General features: G+C 40.5%; 2 protein-coding genes across 2 annotated transcripts in view; both read left to right on the top strand.

Annotated features, from left to right (window-relative positions):
• Window positions 1-19035, top strand: part of LOC139641005 (NACHT, LRR and PYD domains-containing protein 3-like) — a 38659-nt gene that overhangs the window by 12437 nt on the left and 7187 nt on the right. Inside the window, exon 9 of the mRNA XM_071515214.1 lies at window positions 2194-2367. Within this exon, the coding sequence (XP_071371315.1) occupies window positions 2194-2367 (174 nt within the window). The remainder of the gene's footprint in view (window positions 1-2193; window positions 2368-19035) is intronic.
• On the top strand, window positions 8251-18975 carry LOC139641007 (protein NLRC3-like). Its single transcript, XM_071515216.1, has 6 exons — window positions 8251-8347; window positions 15010-15109; window positions 15939-16073; window positions 16334-16412; window positions 16499-16724; window positions 17168-18975. Exons 1-6 carry the CDS (start codon window positions 8275-8277, stop codon window positions 18973-18975), a joined length of 2421 nt encoding a protein of 806 aa, XP_071371317.1. The 5' UTR covers window positions 8251-8274.

Genomic DNA, 19035 nt, shown 5'->3' with positions numbered 1-19035 from the left:
CCAAACTGCTGTAAAGTCAGTCATTTCTCAAACCACATCAATTCAATTCCAGAATCACCATGGATAATCTGATGGAATTATTTATTTGTAAATATGAATCACCACCACAACAGTTACCTCCCCAAATTGGTCTGCACAGATTTAGGAGTCAATTATGAGCTGAATAGATGCGATAGAGTTGGGAAATGTAGACATTTACCATGAAATTTTAAGATTTCACATGCTTACATAAATATCCACTTACTGATGTTATTTGTTGTTTGTTCATTCAGAAACTCTTGCTCCCATCTGCCAACGTAAACTCAAATCTAGTCTGAAGGAGAAGTTTCAGTGTTTGTTTGAGGGGATTGCCAAAGCAGGAAACCCAACACTTCTGAATCAGATCTACACAGAGCTCTACATCACAGAGGGAGAGAGTGGAGAGGTCAATGATGAACATGAGGTCAGACAGATTGAAATAGCATCCAGGAAACCAGCGAGACCAGAAACAACAATCAAATGTGATGACATCTTTAAACCCTTACCTGGAAGAGATAAAACAGTCAGAACAGTGATGACAAAGGGAGTGGCTGGCATTGGGAAAACAGTGTTGGCACAGAAGTTCACTCTGGACTGGGCTGAAGACAAAGCCAACCACAATATTCAGTTCACATTTCCATTCACTTTCCGAGAGCTGAATTTGCTGAAAGGCAAAAAATACAGTTTGGTGGAACTTCTTCATCACTTCTTTACTGAGACCAAAGAAGCAGGAATCTGCAGGTTTGACAAGTTCCAGGTTGTGTTCATCTTTGACGGTCTGGATGAGTGTCGACTTCCTCTAGACTTCCAGAACAACGAGATCTTGACTGATGTTACAGTGTCAAACTCAGTGGACGTGCTGCTGACAAACCTCATCAAGGGGAAACTGCTTCCCTCTGCTCGCCTCTGGATAACCACACGACCTGCAGCAGCCAATCAGATCCCTCCTGAGTGTGTTGACATGGTGACAGAGGTGAGAGGGTTCACTGACCCACAGAAGGAGGAGTACTTCAGGAAGAGATTCAGAGATGAGGAGCTGACCAGCAGAATCCTCTCCCACATGAAGACTTCACGAAGCCTCCACATCATGTGCCACATCCCAGTCTTCTGTTGGATCACTGCTACAGTTCTGGAGCATGTGTTGAGAACAGATGAGAGAGGAGACCTGCCCAAGACCCTGACTGAGATGTACATCCACTTCCTGGTTGTTCAGTCCAAACTGGGGAATGTCAAGTTTCATGAGAGAGCTGAGACAGATCCACTCTGGAATACAGAGACCAGGAAGATCATTAAATCTTTGGGAAAACTGGCTTTTGAGCAGCTGGAGAAAGGCAACCTGATCTTCTATGAAGCCGACCTGACAGAGTGTGGCATTGATATCAGAGCAGCCTCAGTGTACTCAGGAGTGTTCACACAGATCTTTAAAGAGGAGCGTGGGCTGAACCAGGACAAGGTGTTCTGCTTTGTCCATCTGAGCATTCAGGAGTTTCTGGCTGCTGTTTATGTGTTTCTGACATTCATCAGCACTGACGTCAATCTACTGAGTGAAAAACAGTCATCCACCCCACGGTCCATGCTATTAAAAAAAAAATCGAAGGTAAAACACCTCTACCAGAGTGCTATGGACAAGGCCTTACAGAGTCCAAATGGACACCTGGACTTGTTCCTCCGCTTCCTCCTGGGCCTTTCACTGGAGACCAATCAGACTCTCCTACGAGGCCTGCTGAAACAAGCAGGAAATAGCTCACAAACCAATCAGGAAACAGTCCAGTACATCAAGGAAAAGATCAGAAAGAATCCCTCTCCAGAGAGAAGCATCAATCTGTTCCACTGTCTGAATGAGCTGAATGACCATTCTCTAGTGGAGGAGATCCAACAGTACCTGAGATCAGGAAGTCTCTCCACAGACAAACTCTCCCCTGCTCAGTGGTCGGCTCTGGTCTTCATGTTGCTGTCATCAGAAAAAGAGCTGGACGTGTTTGACCTGAAGAAATACTCTGCTTCAGAGGAGGGTCTTCTGAGGCTGCTGCCAGTGGTCAAAGCCTCCAATAAATCTCTGTAAGTGCATAGATAACTGGACAGATTAAATATTGTATATGAAATGAGGTCTTTTCTACAGGAGAGAAAAAATAAATATTTTCAAAGTTATTGTCTTTATCATTAATACTTCTTCAGGCTGAGTGACTGTCAGCTGTCAGAGAGAAGCTGTGAAGCTCTGGCCTCAATTCTCAGCTCCAAGTCCTCCAGTCCGAGAGAGCTGGACCTGAGTAACAACGACCTGCAGGATTCAGGAGTGAAGCTTCTCTGTGCTGGACTGGAGAGTCCACACTGTACACTGGACACTCTCAGGTCAGTATTCCTCAACCTGTTCAACAGATACCTATTTATATCCTGGTTACATCAAGGTTACCATCAGCAAATTAACGCCTAACCTGTGTCAGATTTTCTGTTTTTCAAACAGCTGTGATATTAACCTGTGTCACTACTTTCTAGCCGCTGTCAATTACTTTCCATGATTACATTTCATCATTTCCTTACTACCTTGTTGAGACCTAAAATACCAGAATGGACTTATGTCACAAATTGAGTGGAAAACTCTCAAACTGGACCAAATGAAAACGCAAAGCCAATCATCCAGTGTTCATCATCAGCTGTTTGTACTTGAGACAGTTGCAGTTTTTGCTAACATTCTAATGCATTGTCACAAATGCTCCTAATTTCAGAGTATTGTACTAATAAAATTTAACATGTAGTTGTTTTTGTTTTCGTGTGTGTGTGTAGGCTGTCAGGCTGTCTGGTCACAGAGGAAGGCTGTGCTTCTCTGGCCTCAGCTCTGAGCTCCAACCCTTCCCATCTGAGAGAGCTTGACCTGAGCTACAATCATCCAGAAGACTCAGGAGTGAAGCTGCTCTCTGCTGGACTGGAGGATCCACACTGGAGACTGGACACTCTCAGGTATGGAGAGACTTGCTGGCAGGCAAAGGCAATGTCTTATAGAGGAATTTGGGAACCATTTTCTCAGTCATACTGTGAAGCTGTGGCATATTGTTAAGCGTTTAATGGTGGATGTGAATGAGGTTGTATAGAAAATCATTTACAGGGAAGGTTATTAATGATCATGTTTCCATTTCCAACAAGTATAATTATGCTAGTCTGACTTTGTTTGTCCCCCAGTCTGGACCATGGTGGAATGCGGAGGTTGAAACCAGGTCCAAGGAAGTGTAAGTGTGTATTTAGTAGGGCTGTGACTCAATTAAAAAAAAGACAAATGAATTGCACTTGCTGTGATTAATCGCGAGTAAGCTTGTAATCATAGATATCTAAATGAAGAATGACCAAATTAATCACTAAATCACGAAATTAATGTAGAATCAAGTGATTCTACATATATTCTATATATATATAAATATACATCAAGAAGTATATTTTAAATCAAATATTATTGTTTAATGACATGTTTTTAATTCCCTCCCCCCTGTCCCCTGTAAACTACAGATCAGTTATTTCCTTCAAAACAATCCAAATTAATTTTGAAAGGCATATTTATTTATATGCACTAACTGAAATAATAACAAAAGCTACATGTTCAAGTGCCAGCTGAATATTTCTGCCTACAACTCCATCCTTGTTCCATTATTAGCCGAAGTGCAGACGACTGACTGACTACTTGCCTGACTTGAAAATGCATTGTGATGCAGCCGGGGAAAAACAAACACAGATTCTGTACAATTCAATTCACTTCAATTCAATGCGATGCACTGAAACATTGCCGCACAGTTATTTGTTAACTACCGTAAAATTTGTAGGGCAGCAGAAGACGTGATATCAAGTTACTATTTACACATCCTGTTACTAACACATACAAGTTTGGAGCAAATTGTGAAATTTTAAGTTTCCCTTTCGTTTTCACAACAGGAGGCTCTATTGGATTGAGTGCAAAACAGGTCTACTGGTCTGTGCATCGCCAAATGACAACCATGACATGATCAGGCTCATTAGAGATCGATTTAGGTCCAGTCGATTTATATCAATTTCTATACAGTGACCAACTTTTTATTTCGCCTATATATGGGAAACATTGCGTCTCACAGCCAAAGACGCCCTCTGCCCTCTGCTGCGCTGTGAGAAAAAAAACAGATGCTGCGTAAATTTTGTACATTTTTACTGTGTTCATTTAATTTTCACAGCCCTAGTATTTACTTTATTTAATGTAAACAAAGCAGCACATAACAATTTACATGAAAAGCTTCTACACGGCGGTTTGTGACATCTATTCATTAAAATCCTTCTGTGAATGAAGATAATGGTTGATATAGTGTACTATCGTGAAACTTAAGAAATTTAAAGTTAAACTGTTAAATCAACAAATAATGAACACAACAGGTTAATTAGATCAAAACCTGTTGCTGTATTGTGTCTTGTTCTCCCCTTCAGATGCCTGTGAACTCACACTGGACCTAAACACAGCAAACAGGAACCTCTCTCTGTCTGAGGGCAACAGAAAGGTGACAGTGGTGAAAGAGGAGCAGCCATATCCTGATCACCCAGAGAGATGTGACCACTGGGAACAGGTGCTGTGTAGAAATGGTCTGACTGGGCGCTGTTACTGGGAGGTAGAGAGGGAAGGATGGGTTGATATAGGAGTGACATATAGAGGAATCAGAAGGAGAGGAGAGGGTGATGACTGTTCTCTTGGAGGGACTGACAAGTCCTGGAGTCTGTTCTGCTCTGGTGAGAGTTACTCTGCCTTTCACAATAACAGAAGAACAGACATATGTATCCCTCCCTCCTCTGACTCTGACAGAGTAGGAGTTTATCTGGACTGGTCTGCTGGCACTCTGTCCTTCTACAGAGTTTCCTCTGACACACTGGTCCACATCCACACCTTCCACTCGACATTTACTGAACCACTCTACCCTGTGTTTGGGTTTAGATTTAGGTTTGGGTTTGGGTTAAGGTGGTTTGGTTCCTCAGTGTCTCTGTGTCAGATAGAGGCGTAGAGTTGCCTCCTGTGTGGAGAAACACTCACACTGGTGACCAAAGACAGCTGCTGAAATGATAGTTCACAATAGTTGACTGCTACTCTCCTGTCAGGAGAGTAGCAGTCAACAAAACACAAAACACACACACACACATGCATACACACACACACACACACACACACACCTACATCTTACAGTGAGAAAATTAATGTTTGTATTTTCATATAGGTTTTCTGCTCATTTAGCTGTAAACAAAAACAAAATGATTCATCAATCACTGTAAATAGAATGTATTCTAGGGTAACTGAACATGGTTTTAAAATCACACATGTACAAGAAGACATTTTATTTGGAAAATGTAATTAATGAGATATTTAACCAGAAAAAACAAGTTCTTGTTTTTATCTGAGAGTCTGTTGTTGATTATTGACAGGTTGAAATATCTTTCTTTTGCAACTTTGTTTTATTTGGTATTTTAATCTCATTATTCCAAGCTAAACATTTATTTTGTTTTCTACAATTGTTTCTCAGAATTGAAGTTTAAGTGAACATTGTTTTATTTTTTTCAAAATGCATTGTTTCAAACATGATTAGTTTACTTAATATGTGATTATAATTGCTCTCAAATAAACCAATATCTTGTTCCCTTGCTTTATAAATTGTAACTCTTGACTCAAAATGGAGGGAAATATAATCTATCATTACCTCAAATTGTCTCTTAAGCATGGAAATATTAAGTCAAATAAAAGATTCCGGATCCTGCCATCTTTCAGTCTAACATTAAAATAAATGGAAGTGTAAAATTATGTTAATGCCTTTAACAACATTGAACGCTAATAATGACTGTTATTGCTTTCAGGGATTCTTCTATTATGCATTTATTAATTTGTTGAGGTTGATTCTGGGTTTTGAAGCTGCAATGAAAAAAAATGCTAGCCATAAGTAGCTTAGCAGTCCAGCAAATTGTGGCCTTGTGATTGGACGGTAGTGCAACATCTGCACCATGGTTGTTAAAAAATGTTTTTTTTTAATTCAGTAATGTATTAAAATATGTAATAACTGTCATATGATATTTTTTATGTTATTTCACTTTTACAACATCAGACACCCTTGCCCAGATGACCCAGCCGGGGTTGATGAAGCCCCAACTTGTGTCCCAGCAGCATTAGCCTAGGCCTAGGGATCACCCCTCCTGATCCACAGCCATCTGGAGGCGCTTTCGGCTGCCTCCATGGTGGTCCTGATGGCTCTTCTCTTTGCTGCCCCTGTAATGCCCAGCAGTAGGCTCTGCAGAGAAAACGGCCAGCGAAGCTTCTACACCCCACCTCTATGGGCACACAGCAAGGACTCCACCCCTGCCTCCACCACTGTTCCACCAGCTCCTGGTGTTTGGCCCTCTTTCTCTCATGTGCCTCCTTCATCCGGTCTTCCCAGGGCACAGTCAGTTCCAACATGACCACCTTTGAAGAACCTTTGAAGCTAATGACAGCATGACCACGTCAGGCCTCAGTGATGATGATGTTATGCTGTCAGGGAACTGTGACCTGTCGATGTTCTGGACTGTGGCTGGTGCTGCTCTCCAGTTCTAATAAAAGCAATGTGTTTCCTGGATGGACAGAGATGTTTTCTGCCACTGCCTTTAACACCTGTTTGTGTTGCCAGTGGTAGTGGCCTTCTCCCAGGGCTTTTGGGCAGGTGCTGAAGATATGTTCCAGCCTTCCTCTTCTGGGGCAAAGAGGAGCATCACTCACCGTCCCCACCAGAACACTGTGCCTCAGCTGAGATTCGGCCATCTCCACTGCGTCCTTGGCCCTCTACTTCCTGCCCATCCGAACCTCGATGCCCCCCACAAATTCTTTGGGGTCCCTGGAGTCCCTGTATTGCATCCCCTCTCTTGTATGGGAAACCATAAACTCTTCGTTCAGGCTGCTGATAGGAAGCTGCAGTTTGTTCCTCCTCCTGTAGAGAGATATACTGCACAGGCTGCATGGGAGACCCAGACATCTGCGAAAATCGCTGCTGATCTTCCTCTGCAGAGGAAGGGTAATTTTACTCCAGATTTTATTAATGTTTTATGATTTTCATATGAATCTCATAGGAATCCTTTTTTGAGCCACATGAGACCCAATTTTATCCCATTTTGGAACTGTCTTCACTTACACTCTCTCAAAATACAGGTCGAGTGTACTTCAGAAAACAAACCTTACAGCCTATGGGAGAAAAAGCTAAAACAATGAAATTCCAACAGGAAAAGAAAAAAACCTTTAATCTTTAGACATCTTTTATGTATGTTAGAATGACCCAATAGTGGCTGGATTCACAACAAAGGAGGCAGGAGGTGGTGGTAAGGTGCAACCAATAATAAGGTGTTTTATCCACCCACAAAAAGAGACATACAAAAAGACAGCAACAAAAACAAAATTACTGGCACCACAACCAGCCCAAAAAGCAGCACTCCAGGGTCCTACCAACAGCAGAATCGGATGTCAACTGGTAGCTTTTTATACTCTGCCACATCTACCTGGATTCTACCAATAACAGGGGTGTACTTATCAAAAGCAGTTTTAATAGTACAGCACGTTTCCAAGCTAATTTACCAACCTAACTATCTATCTAACACATACCATACAACAGATTATATTCTCAAACAAGTAAATAGTACAACATATACAATTCGACATATTTTATCCAAATTACACAACACCCCTCTATCCTATCCCATGGTCCCTCCCAGAGCCTATAGGTGCTCGGACAGCGCGGGGAACTCTTTTTCCCGAACACCCTGGACTGCTCCAGTGCCTTCAACAAAGATTAATCTAACAAAACCCTAAAATGTTTATTAAAATATATTCAACTACAAAATGTGCTCAGTACAACACAGACCTCCGCCATGTCTGACAACAACCCACAAGAAAGTTATGCACCTTTTTGTGATATGCCGTGCCTACCACCATGCCCCCTTTTGGCCAATTGACATGAAAAGTTAATAATTTCTTCCTTGGCCCATAACCAACCTTCATATCAAGTTTTGTGCAAATCCGTGCACAACTTTTTGAGATATCCTGCTAACAGACAGATGGATGGATGGACAAACACATTACATAGATCAGAATCACTGCTCTAGTTCACTGTAGATGATGTGGTTAATGCACATCATCTAGTGGACATCTAGTGGAACTACATCACCTGATCTGTGACTGCAACAGTGTCTGGCTACAGGTTAGACTGGTTTATGTCATACTGATGAAGGTATGAGGATGTGACAACAATTTAAATGTACAGACATCCAGGAGTGGACTCACAAAGGAGAATAAGCAGCGTCTTCAGTGTTTCCTCTACAGATGAAGGTAGAAAGTCTCTTTAATTTGATCTGAATATGAGTTCACCAGGAAAGAATCCTTTAGGGAACATTATAAATGTTTGATGAATAAGCATTGTGTTGTTTATCTGCATGCCTGTATAGTAGAATGGGGTGGGAGGATACTGTTAAAATATTTCAGAATGACTCCAAATCTGAATATTCATTAGAGTTAACTATGTCTATGTATAATTATTACTAAGTTATGTATATTTTTTGTGTCTCACTTGGGGGCCAAACTGAAGAATTTATGTGGATTTTTTGGTAACACTTCATAATACAGCCCGCGTTTTAGTATACATATGTATATCTTTAATTACACAATAATAAGGTATGCAGGGAGTTATAAAAAAATTTTTTATTCTTTAATTACACAGAAACCACAAGGTATGTGCTGTTCTCCCGTTCTTACTCTGTAAGTACAGAGTACTTACTCTGTACTTACTCTGTACTTACAGAGTGGGCTACTTACTCTGTACTTACAGAGTAAGAACGGGAGAACAGTGTAAACTTCATAATCCAGCCCGTCCCCTGTTGCTACTTTGTTTACAGAGTAAGTACTCTGTACTTACTGAGTAAGAACAGGAGAACAGCACATACCTTGTGGTTTCTGTGTAATTAAAGAATTTAAAAAAAAAGTATAACTCCCTGCATACCTTATTACTGTGTAATTAAAGATATACATAGGTATATTTTTACATTACTGTATTGTTAGTTTTTCGTCCTCGGATGACAATACAAGCCTTCTCTGCACTTGAGAGAGGTTTGCTTTCTACTCTAGCCTGCCCATTATGAGCTGCTGCAGTGCTGGACGAACATTCAATAGTGTAGACCCATTTCTCGACTTGTTCTTATTCAAATTCATACAATGAAGTATAAGACATAAGCATAATAAATCCCCAGAGTGTGGGTGAAGCTTGCCTGCCGAACGCACATGCATAAAAAAATGATTGTCACAACTGCCATGAGCAAAGGGCAAAAGCATTTGTTTTTATTGCACTTCATCCATATACATATATACTGATTCATACGAGGAAGTTACACCGTAAGTTCAGGGAAATTACACGGTAAATATCAGGAAGTTACACTCTCAATCCCCAATTGTACTCCCTTGTTCCTCGTTGTCTTGTTTTCTTCCGCTGTACCTACATTTAAGTACCAGTAGGAACTGGTAAGTATTTTATATTTTATACACCATAAGTTCTGGGAAATTGCACAGTCATGACGGGGAGTTGCACTCTAAAACGCGGGCTGTATTATAAAGTGTTACAGATTTTTTAAATGTTTTAGTTTTAGCATTGCCAGATAGGATTAAATCTAGATCACAAATTAGATAGCTGTCACACCTCATTTCATGAGTGAAATATGTAGGAAGTCTCAAAACTGGTCTGACAGCTTGGATAGGTTTGACAGAAATGCACTGTAGCATCCCCAGAAAGATGATGGTCAAACTCCTTGACTGATGTTTCACAAATTTATTTAAATCCATTTCACACCGTAAGAGCTGAGTAAAGAAAAAAATAAAGAGAAAACAACAAAACTATACATAAAATAGCTTGGTTTTAGTTACTGAATCAGTTCTTATGCATTGTATGTGTGCATGTTCTAGACTTTCATGTTCTAGAAAAGGATACATTTTCTGAAGAAAATTTGTGTGCTTGCGTCAGTTTGAAAGTCATTTGAACAAGACAATTAAATGTCTTTAAAATGTTAATAGGCTACAACTACTGCTACTACTACCACTACTGCTATACTGCCACTATACTGCTACTGCTACCGCTACTGCTACTAGTGCTGCTGCCACTGCTAAATACTGCTACTGCTGCTAGTACTGCTACTACTGCTGCTACTACACTAGTGCTAAACTGCTGCTGCTACTAACTACTGCTACCACTACTACTACTACTACTACTACTGCTACTGCAGCTACTACTACTACTACTACTACTGCTACTACTACTACTACTGCTACTGCTGCTGCTGCTACTACTACTACTGCTGCTACTACTACTACTGCTACTATACTGCTGCTGCTGCTACAAATGCTACTACTACTGCTACTACTACTACGTCTTTAAATTTTGAATATTTGCAATTTATTTGACAGCCAAAAGTCCTGTAGTTATCAATACATGGAAGGATTGGTAATAATGTTTTTAAAGGTTGTAGTATTTAAAATAAACGTTTATAATCCCATCACTTAGATATTATAAGTAGCTGAACATTTTGATGAGTAATATGTGTTTATCAATAGGATATGATGTTAATATCCCTTGTGCCATAATCCAAGGTGAGCATTCATATGGAGGCCCAGTTCCGAGTTCAACAGAATGATACACTACCATACCAATGAGCACCATAGAAAACATCAGGCTACACCATCATAAATTTACAGCACCATAAGACAGGCAGCAACATTCACCAGCTACCTACTCTAGTTTCAGGGTGAGTGAGTGTAGGCAAATCATTGGGGTTATCAAGTGGGCACCCTCCTTTAACGATGTTTCGTTGAGTTAAGCCCATGACACCTCAAGAAGGCTCAACATTGTATTCCAGCGTCCCAGAAACACCCCCCTATTTGCCCAGAGTCAGCAGATCCAAGTCCACTACACTGTTGTTGCTGTCTACTACATTACTGTCTCTGTCACCTATGTATGTAGTGTTAACATTTTGGAAGTTATGACAGTTTAAATACTGTATGTGGAAAAAGACACAGCTGTTGAAAGAGGCAAAACAAAACACAGTATAGCACTGGTGTTGAACAAACCTTCATAACTCAAAAACCACTAATCCTGTCATTAGGATATTTAAATTGTGAGTGACAGAAGAAGTAGCTGAACAGCTGTGTAATGTGTGTAAAATGTGCCAGTTTAAAAAATTTGTAAATTCAGTAAAAATCACAGCCTCTAAAGTCTGTAGAGTGGCTAGAGTGTGTGATGACATCATCCACTCTAGCAGACTGAACATTCCACCATTCATTTCAATGGCAAAAAAAATTGTGTTTAAACATAAATTGCGGGGGGGGGAAACAAACAACAACAAAAAAACTATAAATCCGATCAATTATCTGTATGGATGCACACTATTCACAAATATACTGACACTAATTACAAAATACCATAAATCAACATAGGATGAATAAAGGAAAACAAAGTGTACAGTGCATGTCAATGAGGCATAAATAGCCGTGAATTTTGGCTAAGGCTATGTCATTTAAGCTAGTGGACAGCATGGTCATTCAGTTTCAATCAGAAAAAATAACAAACCATAAAATAAAACATTAATGACAATAAAAATTATATTCATACTTTGTTCACTCTCCAACTGAGGTGCTAAATCAGTACTGTATGGACATCTTCTTCGTAATAACTCTTTACAGGCATACAAAACTTCCCCTGTGTGCTTGACACAGGAAGCGTTTAAGAGTTTTTACGTCAGTGCCTGTAACTTTCCCCATTCCTGTTTTGACTAGCAGTAGAATAAACAAGACTTACCCTCTCCATGCTGCAAACTTATCAAATTTGATAAGTGTGAAACAACTTGACAATTGCAGACATCCTGCCTCAGGGCCTGTGACCAATAATCTAAAAGTAGCCCAAAAAACCATAAAGCTTGGCTTGCTTAATTTTAGGTCTCCGGCTAATAAGTCTCGTTTGATCAATGACCTAATTAATACTTATAAAGTTGATTTTATGTTTTTAACTGAAACCTGGTTAGACAAAAATGACAGAATGGCTGTTCTTATTGAATCTGCACCCCCCAATTTAAAACATTTTTTAGATGTTTTTAGAGCTGACAGGAGAGGGGGAGGTGTTTCAACTCTTTTCTCTGATGTGTTTCAGTGCAAACAGGTGTCATTTGGGGATTTTACATCTTTTGAATACCTTGCTTTTACTTTGAAATGTACTATTCAAATTTTATTTCTGATTGTATATAGACCACCTAAACAGTCCAACAATTTCTTTGATGCATGGTGAGCTACTGTCCAAAATCTCCACAGATTTTGATTGTGTGGCTATATCGGGTGACTTCAATATTCACATTGATAATCTAAATGATAACCATGCTAGAGAGCTGACTAGCATGCTAGAAGCTTTTGGTCTATCTCAGCATGTGTCGGGGCCCACCCACAATCAGGGGCATACCTTGGACTTGATTATCACTAGGGATCTCAATATCACTAAAACTGCTGCTATTGATGTTGCCATATCTGATCATGTCTGTGTTTTCTTTGATGTGTCTATAAATCTGGAACTACAAGAATTGTTAAAAAAAAACAAAAAAAAAACGCTACAGCAATGATAATACTGCTGCAGATTTTATGAACACCATATCTATGTCACAAATGCCCACTGTGCATTGTATTAATGACCTTGTTGAAAATGTTAATTGTCAGATTAAGAATGCCATTGATGACATTGCACCAGTTAAGGTGAAAATCTCTGGTAAGCAAAAAGCACCCTGTAGAAATGCTATGTCTGTAAAACAACAGACAAGAGGATGCCAAAAGGCTGAACGTAAATGGTGAAAAACAAAACTCCAGGTTCACTATGATATTTACAAAGAGGAGCTTCAAAACTGCAACATAGAATTGAGAAATGCCAGACAATTTTTGCCAAGATCATTAGTGAAAATACAAACAATGCACATACACTTTTTACTACTGTTGATAGACTGATAAATCCCCCAGCATCAGTTGCCCCAGAGCTTCTTTCTACTGCTAAATGTAATGATAGGGTTCTGCATATCAGACAAACTAACAGTACTTCCATGTCTAACAGGAAGGTTATGCCTCCATTTCATTCACACATAAATAATGTAACTAATATGGCAAAATGTACTGCTATTGACTACACAACACTTGAGAACACTATGCAACAGCATAAGTCGTCCACCTGCTGCCTTGACCCTCTGCCCACAAGCTTTTTTAAAAATGTTTTTAGCTGTTTGGCGAATGAGCTACTGCAAATTGTTAACAGCGCTCTTTTGTCTGGTGTTTTCCCAAATGCTTTGAAAACTGTTGTTATTGAGCCTCTGTTAAAGAAGAGTTGCCCGGATGCCTCTGTGATAAGTAATTACAGACCTATTTCCAATCTCCCTTTTATTAGTAAGATCCTGGAAAAAAATGTCTTCAACCAGCTTAACAACTATTTCATTTCAAATGCCCACTTTGACCATTTCCAATCCGGATTTAGACCCCATCATAGCACTGAGACAGCCCTTATTAGAGTTGTGAATAATCTTCATATAAACACAGATTCAGGCAAGGTTTCTATCCTTGTACTTCTGGATCTTAGTGCTGCATTTGACACTGTTGATCACACAATATTATTAGACTAGAAAATTGGGTTGGACTCTCTGGCCCGGTCTTAAATTGGTTCAAGACCTACCTGCAAGGCAGGAACTACTTTGTGTCTATCGGTGACTTTGTCTCTGAAAGGGTCAGTATGACATGTGGAGTTCCACAGGGCTCAATCCTTGGCCCTCTTTTTTTCAACCTCTACATGCTTCCACTAGGACATATCATACAGAAAAATAGCATTCACTACCACAATTATGCAGATGACACTCAGCTCTATATATCTCTTTCTTCAAGTGACTTTGGTCATGTAGATTCACTCTTCAGTGTATTGAGGAAATTAATGATTGGATGTGCCAAAACCTTCTTCAGCGAAATAAAGACAAACCTGAGGTAATTATCTTTGGTACTAAGGAAAAGAGGCAGACAATTAGGGCTCACCTTGACTCCCTGTCTCTCAAGAGTAAAGACCAAGCTAGGAATCTTGGTGTTATTATGGATGCCGATCTCAATTTTAACAAACATATCAATACCATTACAAGATCAGCCTTTTATCATCTTAAAAATATAACCAAAGTAAGGGGTCTTATGTCAAAACCTGATTTAGAAAAGCTGATACACGCTTTCATTACCAGCAGGTTAGACTACTGCAATGATCTTCTCTCTGGTCTCCCCAAAAAAACTCTGGGGTGGTTACAGCTCATTCAGAATGCTACTGATAGAGTTCTGAAAGACTAAGAAAACAGAACACATTACACCAATTCTTAGGTCACTGCATTGGCTTCCAATGTGCCATTGAATTGATTTTAAAATTCTGCTGCTTGTCTATAAAGCACTAAATGGCTTAGCTCCAAAATACATTTCTGACCTGCTCTTAGGATATGAGCCACCCAGACCTCTGAGGTCATCTGGGACCGGTCTGTGAGTTGTTCAAGGACCACAAACTTGTCAACATCAGTTACAAAAGGCAGGTTTACTACCCTACATTTAGCGTTCTATTTCTCCCCACATGCCAACCATCTCCTTCTTTTTGCGATGTACACACAGAACCTTAAGACTTCCTCTGAAATTTCTAAATAAAAGCTCCTCTCTGTTTTACATGTAAATAATGAAAACCATACCATTGCAAGAAAGCAATACATATGCAGATGTATGCAATGCTGACATACAAAAAAACAAATTACACTCAAATAAAGGGTCACACTTTTAGAATTTTGTACACTCAATGTATATGTGACATCTTACTGACAGGAATGATCACAGCCCTTGAAAAAATAATATATCTTGTAATGGAAACTTTGTTGTAATGAATCAGTCCAATAACACAGCATGTTGGGTGTGTTTCTGTAAAGGTGTTCGCTCTACTATGAATCTGTCTGAGGAGAGAGAGGACGGGGTCCCTCCTAAAACCACTCTGTCTGGGGAACATGACAGCCAGACCAAACCTGAGAGGTAAGATGAGGATCTCTAACGGTCCATGACTAGCCAATTGTTGGCCACTGGGAGCTGCTCAGTGCAGCCATAGTTTTGTACCATTGCCCATCCAACAGCTTCAATGGTAGCTGTTGAGGGAGGGGAGAACTTTCTTATTCTCTCTCACAGATTTTCTATTTGGTTCTGGGTTTTGGACTTGTGCTGGTGGTGACCATCTGGTCAATTATCCTGCTTCTCTTAAAGTTAACCTACCGTGTTTTTTTTTTGTTTGTTTTTTTTAAATATAAAGCTGCAATAAGTGAAATTTGTGACCACTTGAGGGCAACAGAAACTGCAACACACTTGTAAATAACACAGCAAAACAACTGCTCTACGGAGGACTACGAAGGACAAACTTTGCAAAGCACCGTGTATAAATGCTAATAGTTAAGATAAACGTATACAGAGTATTGTCGCCGGTCTCATCAGGTCTTTCTCCCACTGAAGGTTACATGTCCTACAATGACAAGTGAAGAAGTAGATACCAAGTTTACTAGTTTAACAAGTTTACTCGCTCGCTTCATCGATTCCTCCTTTACAACATTTTCTTTAGGAATGGGAGGGGGTGAGGGCTACTTTTAAACAGCAAGGGAGGATCCAAGATAGTTTTTAAAAAATGAAAAGCTACTGAATGGAGCGAGAGGAGCTTCGTTCCGGAGCGGAATTTGACAACAAGCATTAGAAAAGAGGTGAAAACAGCAACACAGCTGTGTGAATATTCGTTTATATCAAAATGTCTCAATGAAATCTCCACATAGCACACATTAGTTTCAGGATCAGTTATAAGGTCTGATATCGCTTATTGCAGGTTTGATACAGTTTCTCACAGGATCCAGCAGGAGAGACCAGACTCCCCTGTACCCAGCTGTGTGTCCATCCAGAGTGATTGGCCTATGATTGAATATACTGAATTCAAAGATGGACACCACTCTACTGAGCACAGGTAAAATTTGAAACTGATGAGTTTGTTATCATCTGACCCTACTGAGCAGAGGTAAGAAGTCATGAGATATAGAACTGATCTGGCCCTTCATATATTGTTGATTTAGTTTCTTATAAGAGCATAATGTACGTGGTATTCATCTTGTGTTTCCACTAGGATTGATCATGACAGAACACAGTAATCCATAACTGTATGTGTCTCTGTGTGTGTGTATGAGAGAGAGACATTATATGACCTAATACATCATGTTTTTTCCACAGATTCCACCAGGAAAGGTCAATGGTTCCCAGTGCTCAGTCTGCCCAGAAGCCTCAAACCGACCTGGACTACATATTTATGGTGTGTAAATGTACACCAACACCTTGAACTTCAGCAATAATATGACAATTACATTTATATTACATTCATATATAATTCTGTTCCAGCTGCTTGAGGAGAGCATTGACACTTTTGTGAAGAACGAGCTGAAGAAGTTCCAGAGTGTTCTGACTCTAAATTACACAGATTGCCTAGAGAGGCAGAGTGAGGATGAGGAGTTTATGGACGATGAGGAGGAAGAGCAGAGGAGGAGCAACAGAGAGGCACTTCTGAAGATCACACTGCACTTCCTGAGGAGAATGAAGCAGGAGGAGCTGGCAGACACTTTGCAGAGCAGTAAGAGGCTTTTAACAGGTTTAACATGGTGTAAAGGGATATGGTTGGGAAAAAGCAAGATTTTTTTCCACACTGCTTTAAATATACTGTGAACATGCAGAAAAAAAGCATGCTCAACAGAAGGACTTCAACTTATATAGAAATAGAGTGAAGAAAGTGAGCTTGACCCAGGGATTCTGGAGCATACAGAATAATTATTTAGTAGATGCAAAATTGACATATCAGATTTGACTCTAATGAAGACACTGCCCGTGTCAAAACGTTAGTCGTGTTTTGCACCCAATAAATAATTATTCTATGTTCCAGAATCCCTGGGTCAACCTTGCTTTATTGACCCCATTTCTACATACTACACATGCCAAATATATACATTTGCACATACATTTTTAAATGTCTAAGATCTACCATTCATTGATGTTATTTGCTATTTGTTCATTCAGAAACTCTTGCTTCCATCTGCCAACGTAAACACAAATTTAATCTGAAGGAGAAGTTTCAATGTTCGTTTGAGGGGATTGCTAAAGCAGGATACCCAACACCTCTGAATCGGATCTACACAGAGCTCTACATCACAGAGGGAGGGAGTGGAGAGGTCAATGATGATCGTGAGGTCAGACAGATTGAAACAGCATCCAGGAAACCAGTGACACCAGAAACAACAATAAAATGTGAGGATATCTTTAAATCCTTACCTGGAAGAGATAAACCAATCAGAAAAGTGATGACAAAGGGAGTGGCTGGCATTGGGAAAACAGTCTTAACACAGAAGTTCACTGTGGACTGGGCTGAAGACAAAGCCAACCAGGATGTACAGTTCACATTTCTATTCACTTTCCGAGAACTGAATTTGCTGAAAGGGAAAAAGTACAGCTTGGTGGAACTTCTTCATCACTTCTTTATTGACACCAAAGAAGCAGGAATCTGCAGGTTTGACAAGTTCCAGGTTGTGTTCATCTTTGACGGTCTGGATGAGTGTCGACTTCCTCTAGACTTCCAGAACAACGAGATCCTGACTGATGTTACAGAGTCAACCTCAGTGGATGTGCTGCTGACAAACCTCATCAAGGGGAAACTGCTTCCCTCTGCTCGCCTCTGGATAACCACACGACCTGCAGCAGCCAATCAGATCCCTCCTGAGTGTGTTGACATGGTGACAGAGGTGAGAGGTTTCACTGACCCACAGAAGGACGAGTACTTCAGGAAGAGATTCAGAGATGAGGAACTGGCCAGCAGAATCATCTCCCACATCAAGACATCACGAAGCCTCCACATCATGTGCCACATCCCAGTCTTCTGTTGGATCACTTCTACAGTTCTGGAGCATGTGTTGAGAACAGATGAGAGGGGAGAGATGCCCAAGACCCTGACTGAGATGTACATCCGCTTCCTGGTGGTTCAGTCCATACAGGGAAATGTCAAGTTTCATGGGAGAGATGAGACAGATCCACTCTGCACTACAGAGTCCAGACAGATGATTCTGTCTCTGGGAAAACTGGCTTTTGAGCAGCTGGAGAAAGGCAACCTGATCTTCTATGAAGCCGATCTGACAGAGTGTGGCATTGATATCAGAGCAGCCTCAGTGTACTCAGGAGTGTTTACACAGATCTTTAAAGAGGACCGTGGGCTGTACCAGGAAAAGGTGTTCTGCTTTGTCCAGCTGAGCATTCAGGAGTTTCTGGCTGCTGTTTATGTCTTTCTGACATTCATCAACACTGATGTCAATCTACTGTCAGAACCACAATCAACATCCTGGTGGCCTACACTGTTAAGAAACAACTCTAAAGTAAAAGAACTCTACCGGAGTGCTGTGGACAAGGCCTTACAGAGTCCAAATGGACACCTAGACCTGTTCCTCCGCTTCCTCTTGGGTCTTTCACTGGAGACCAATCAGAGTCTACTACGAGGCCTGCTGAAACAAGCAGGAAATAGTTCACAAACCAATCAGGAAACATCTCAGTACATCAAGTACAAGATCAGGGAGAATCCTTCTCCAGAGAAAAGCATCAATCTGTTCCGCTGTCTGAATGAGCTGAATGACCGTTCTCTAGTGGAGGAGATCCAACAGTGCCTGAGATCAGGAAGTCCCTCCAGAGTCAAACTCTCCCCTGCTCAGTGGTCGGCTCTGGTCTTCATCTTACTGTCATCAGACAAAGAGCTGGACGTGTTTGACCTGAAGAAATACTATGCTTCAGAGGAGGGTCTTCTGAGGCTGCTGCCAGTGGTCAAAGCCTCCAATAAAGCTTTGTAAGTGCCTTGATCACTGGACATAAATTATATATTTTCTAAAGGAGAAAAAAAACATATTTTC

This window comes from Centroberyx affinis, unplaced genomic scaffold, assembly GCF_046629955.1.
Source record: "Centroberyx affinis isolate AG114_WGS23_722 - 3 ecotype Tasmania unplaced genomic scaffold, CSIRO-AGI_Caff_v1 ptg000331l_1, whole genome shotgun sequence".
NCBI lineage: Eukaryota > Metazoa > Chordata > Actinopteri > Beryciformes > Berycidae > Centroberyx > Centroberyx affinis.
This window is presented reverse-complemented; position numbering and strand designations above follow the sequence as displayed.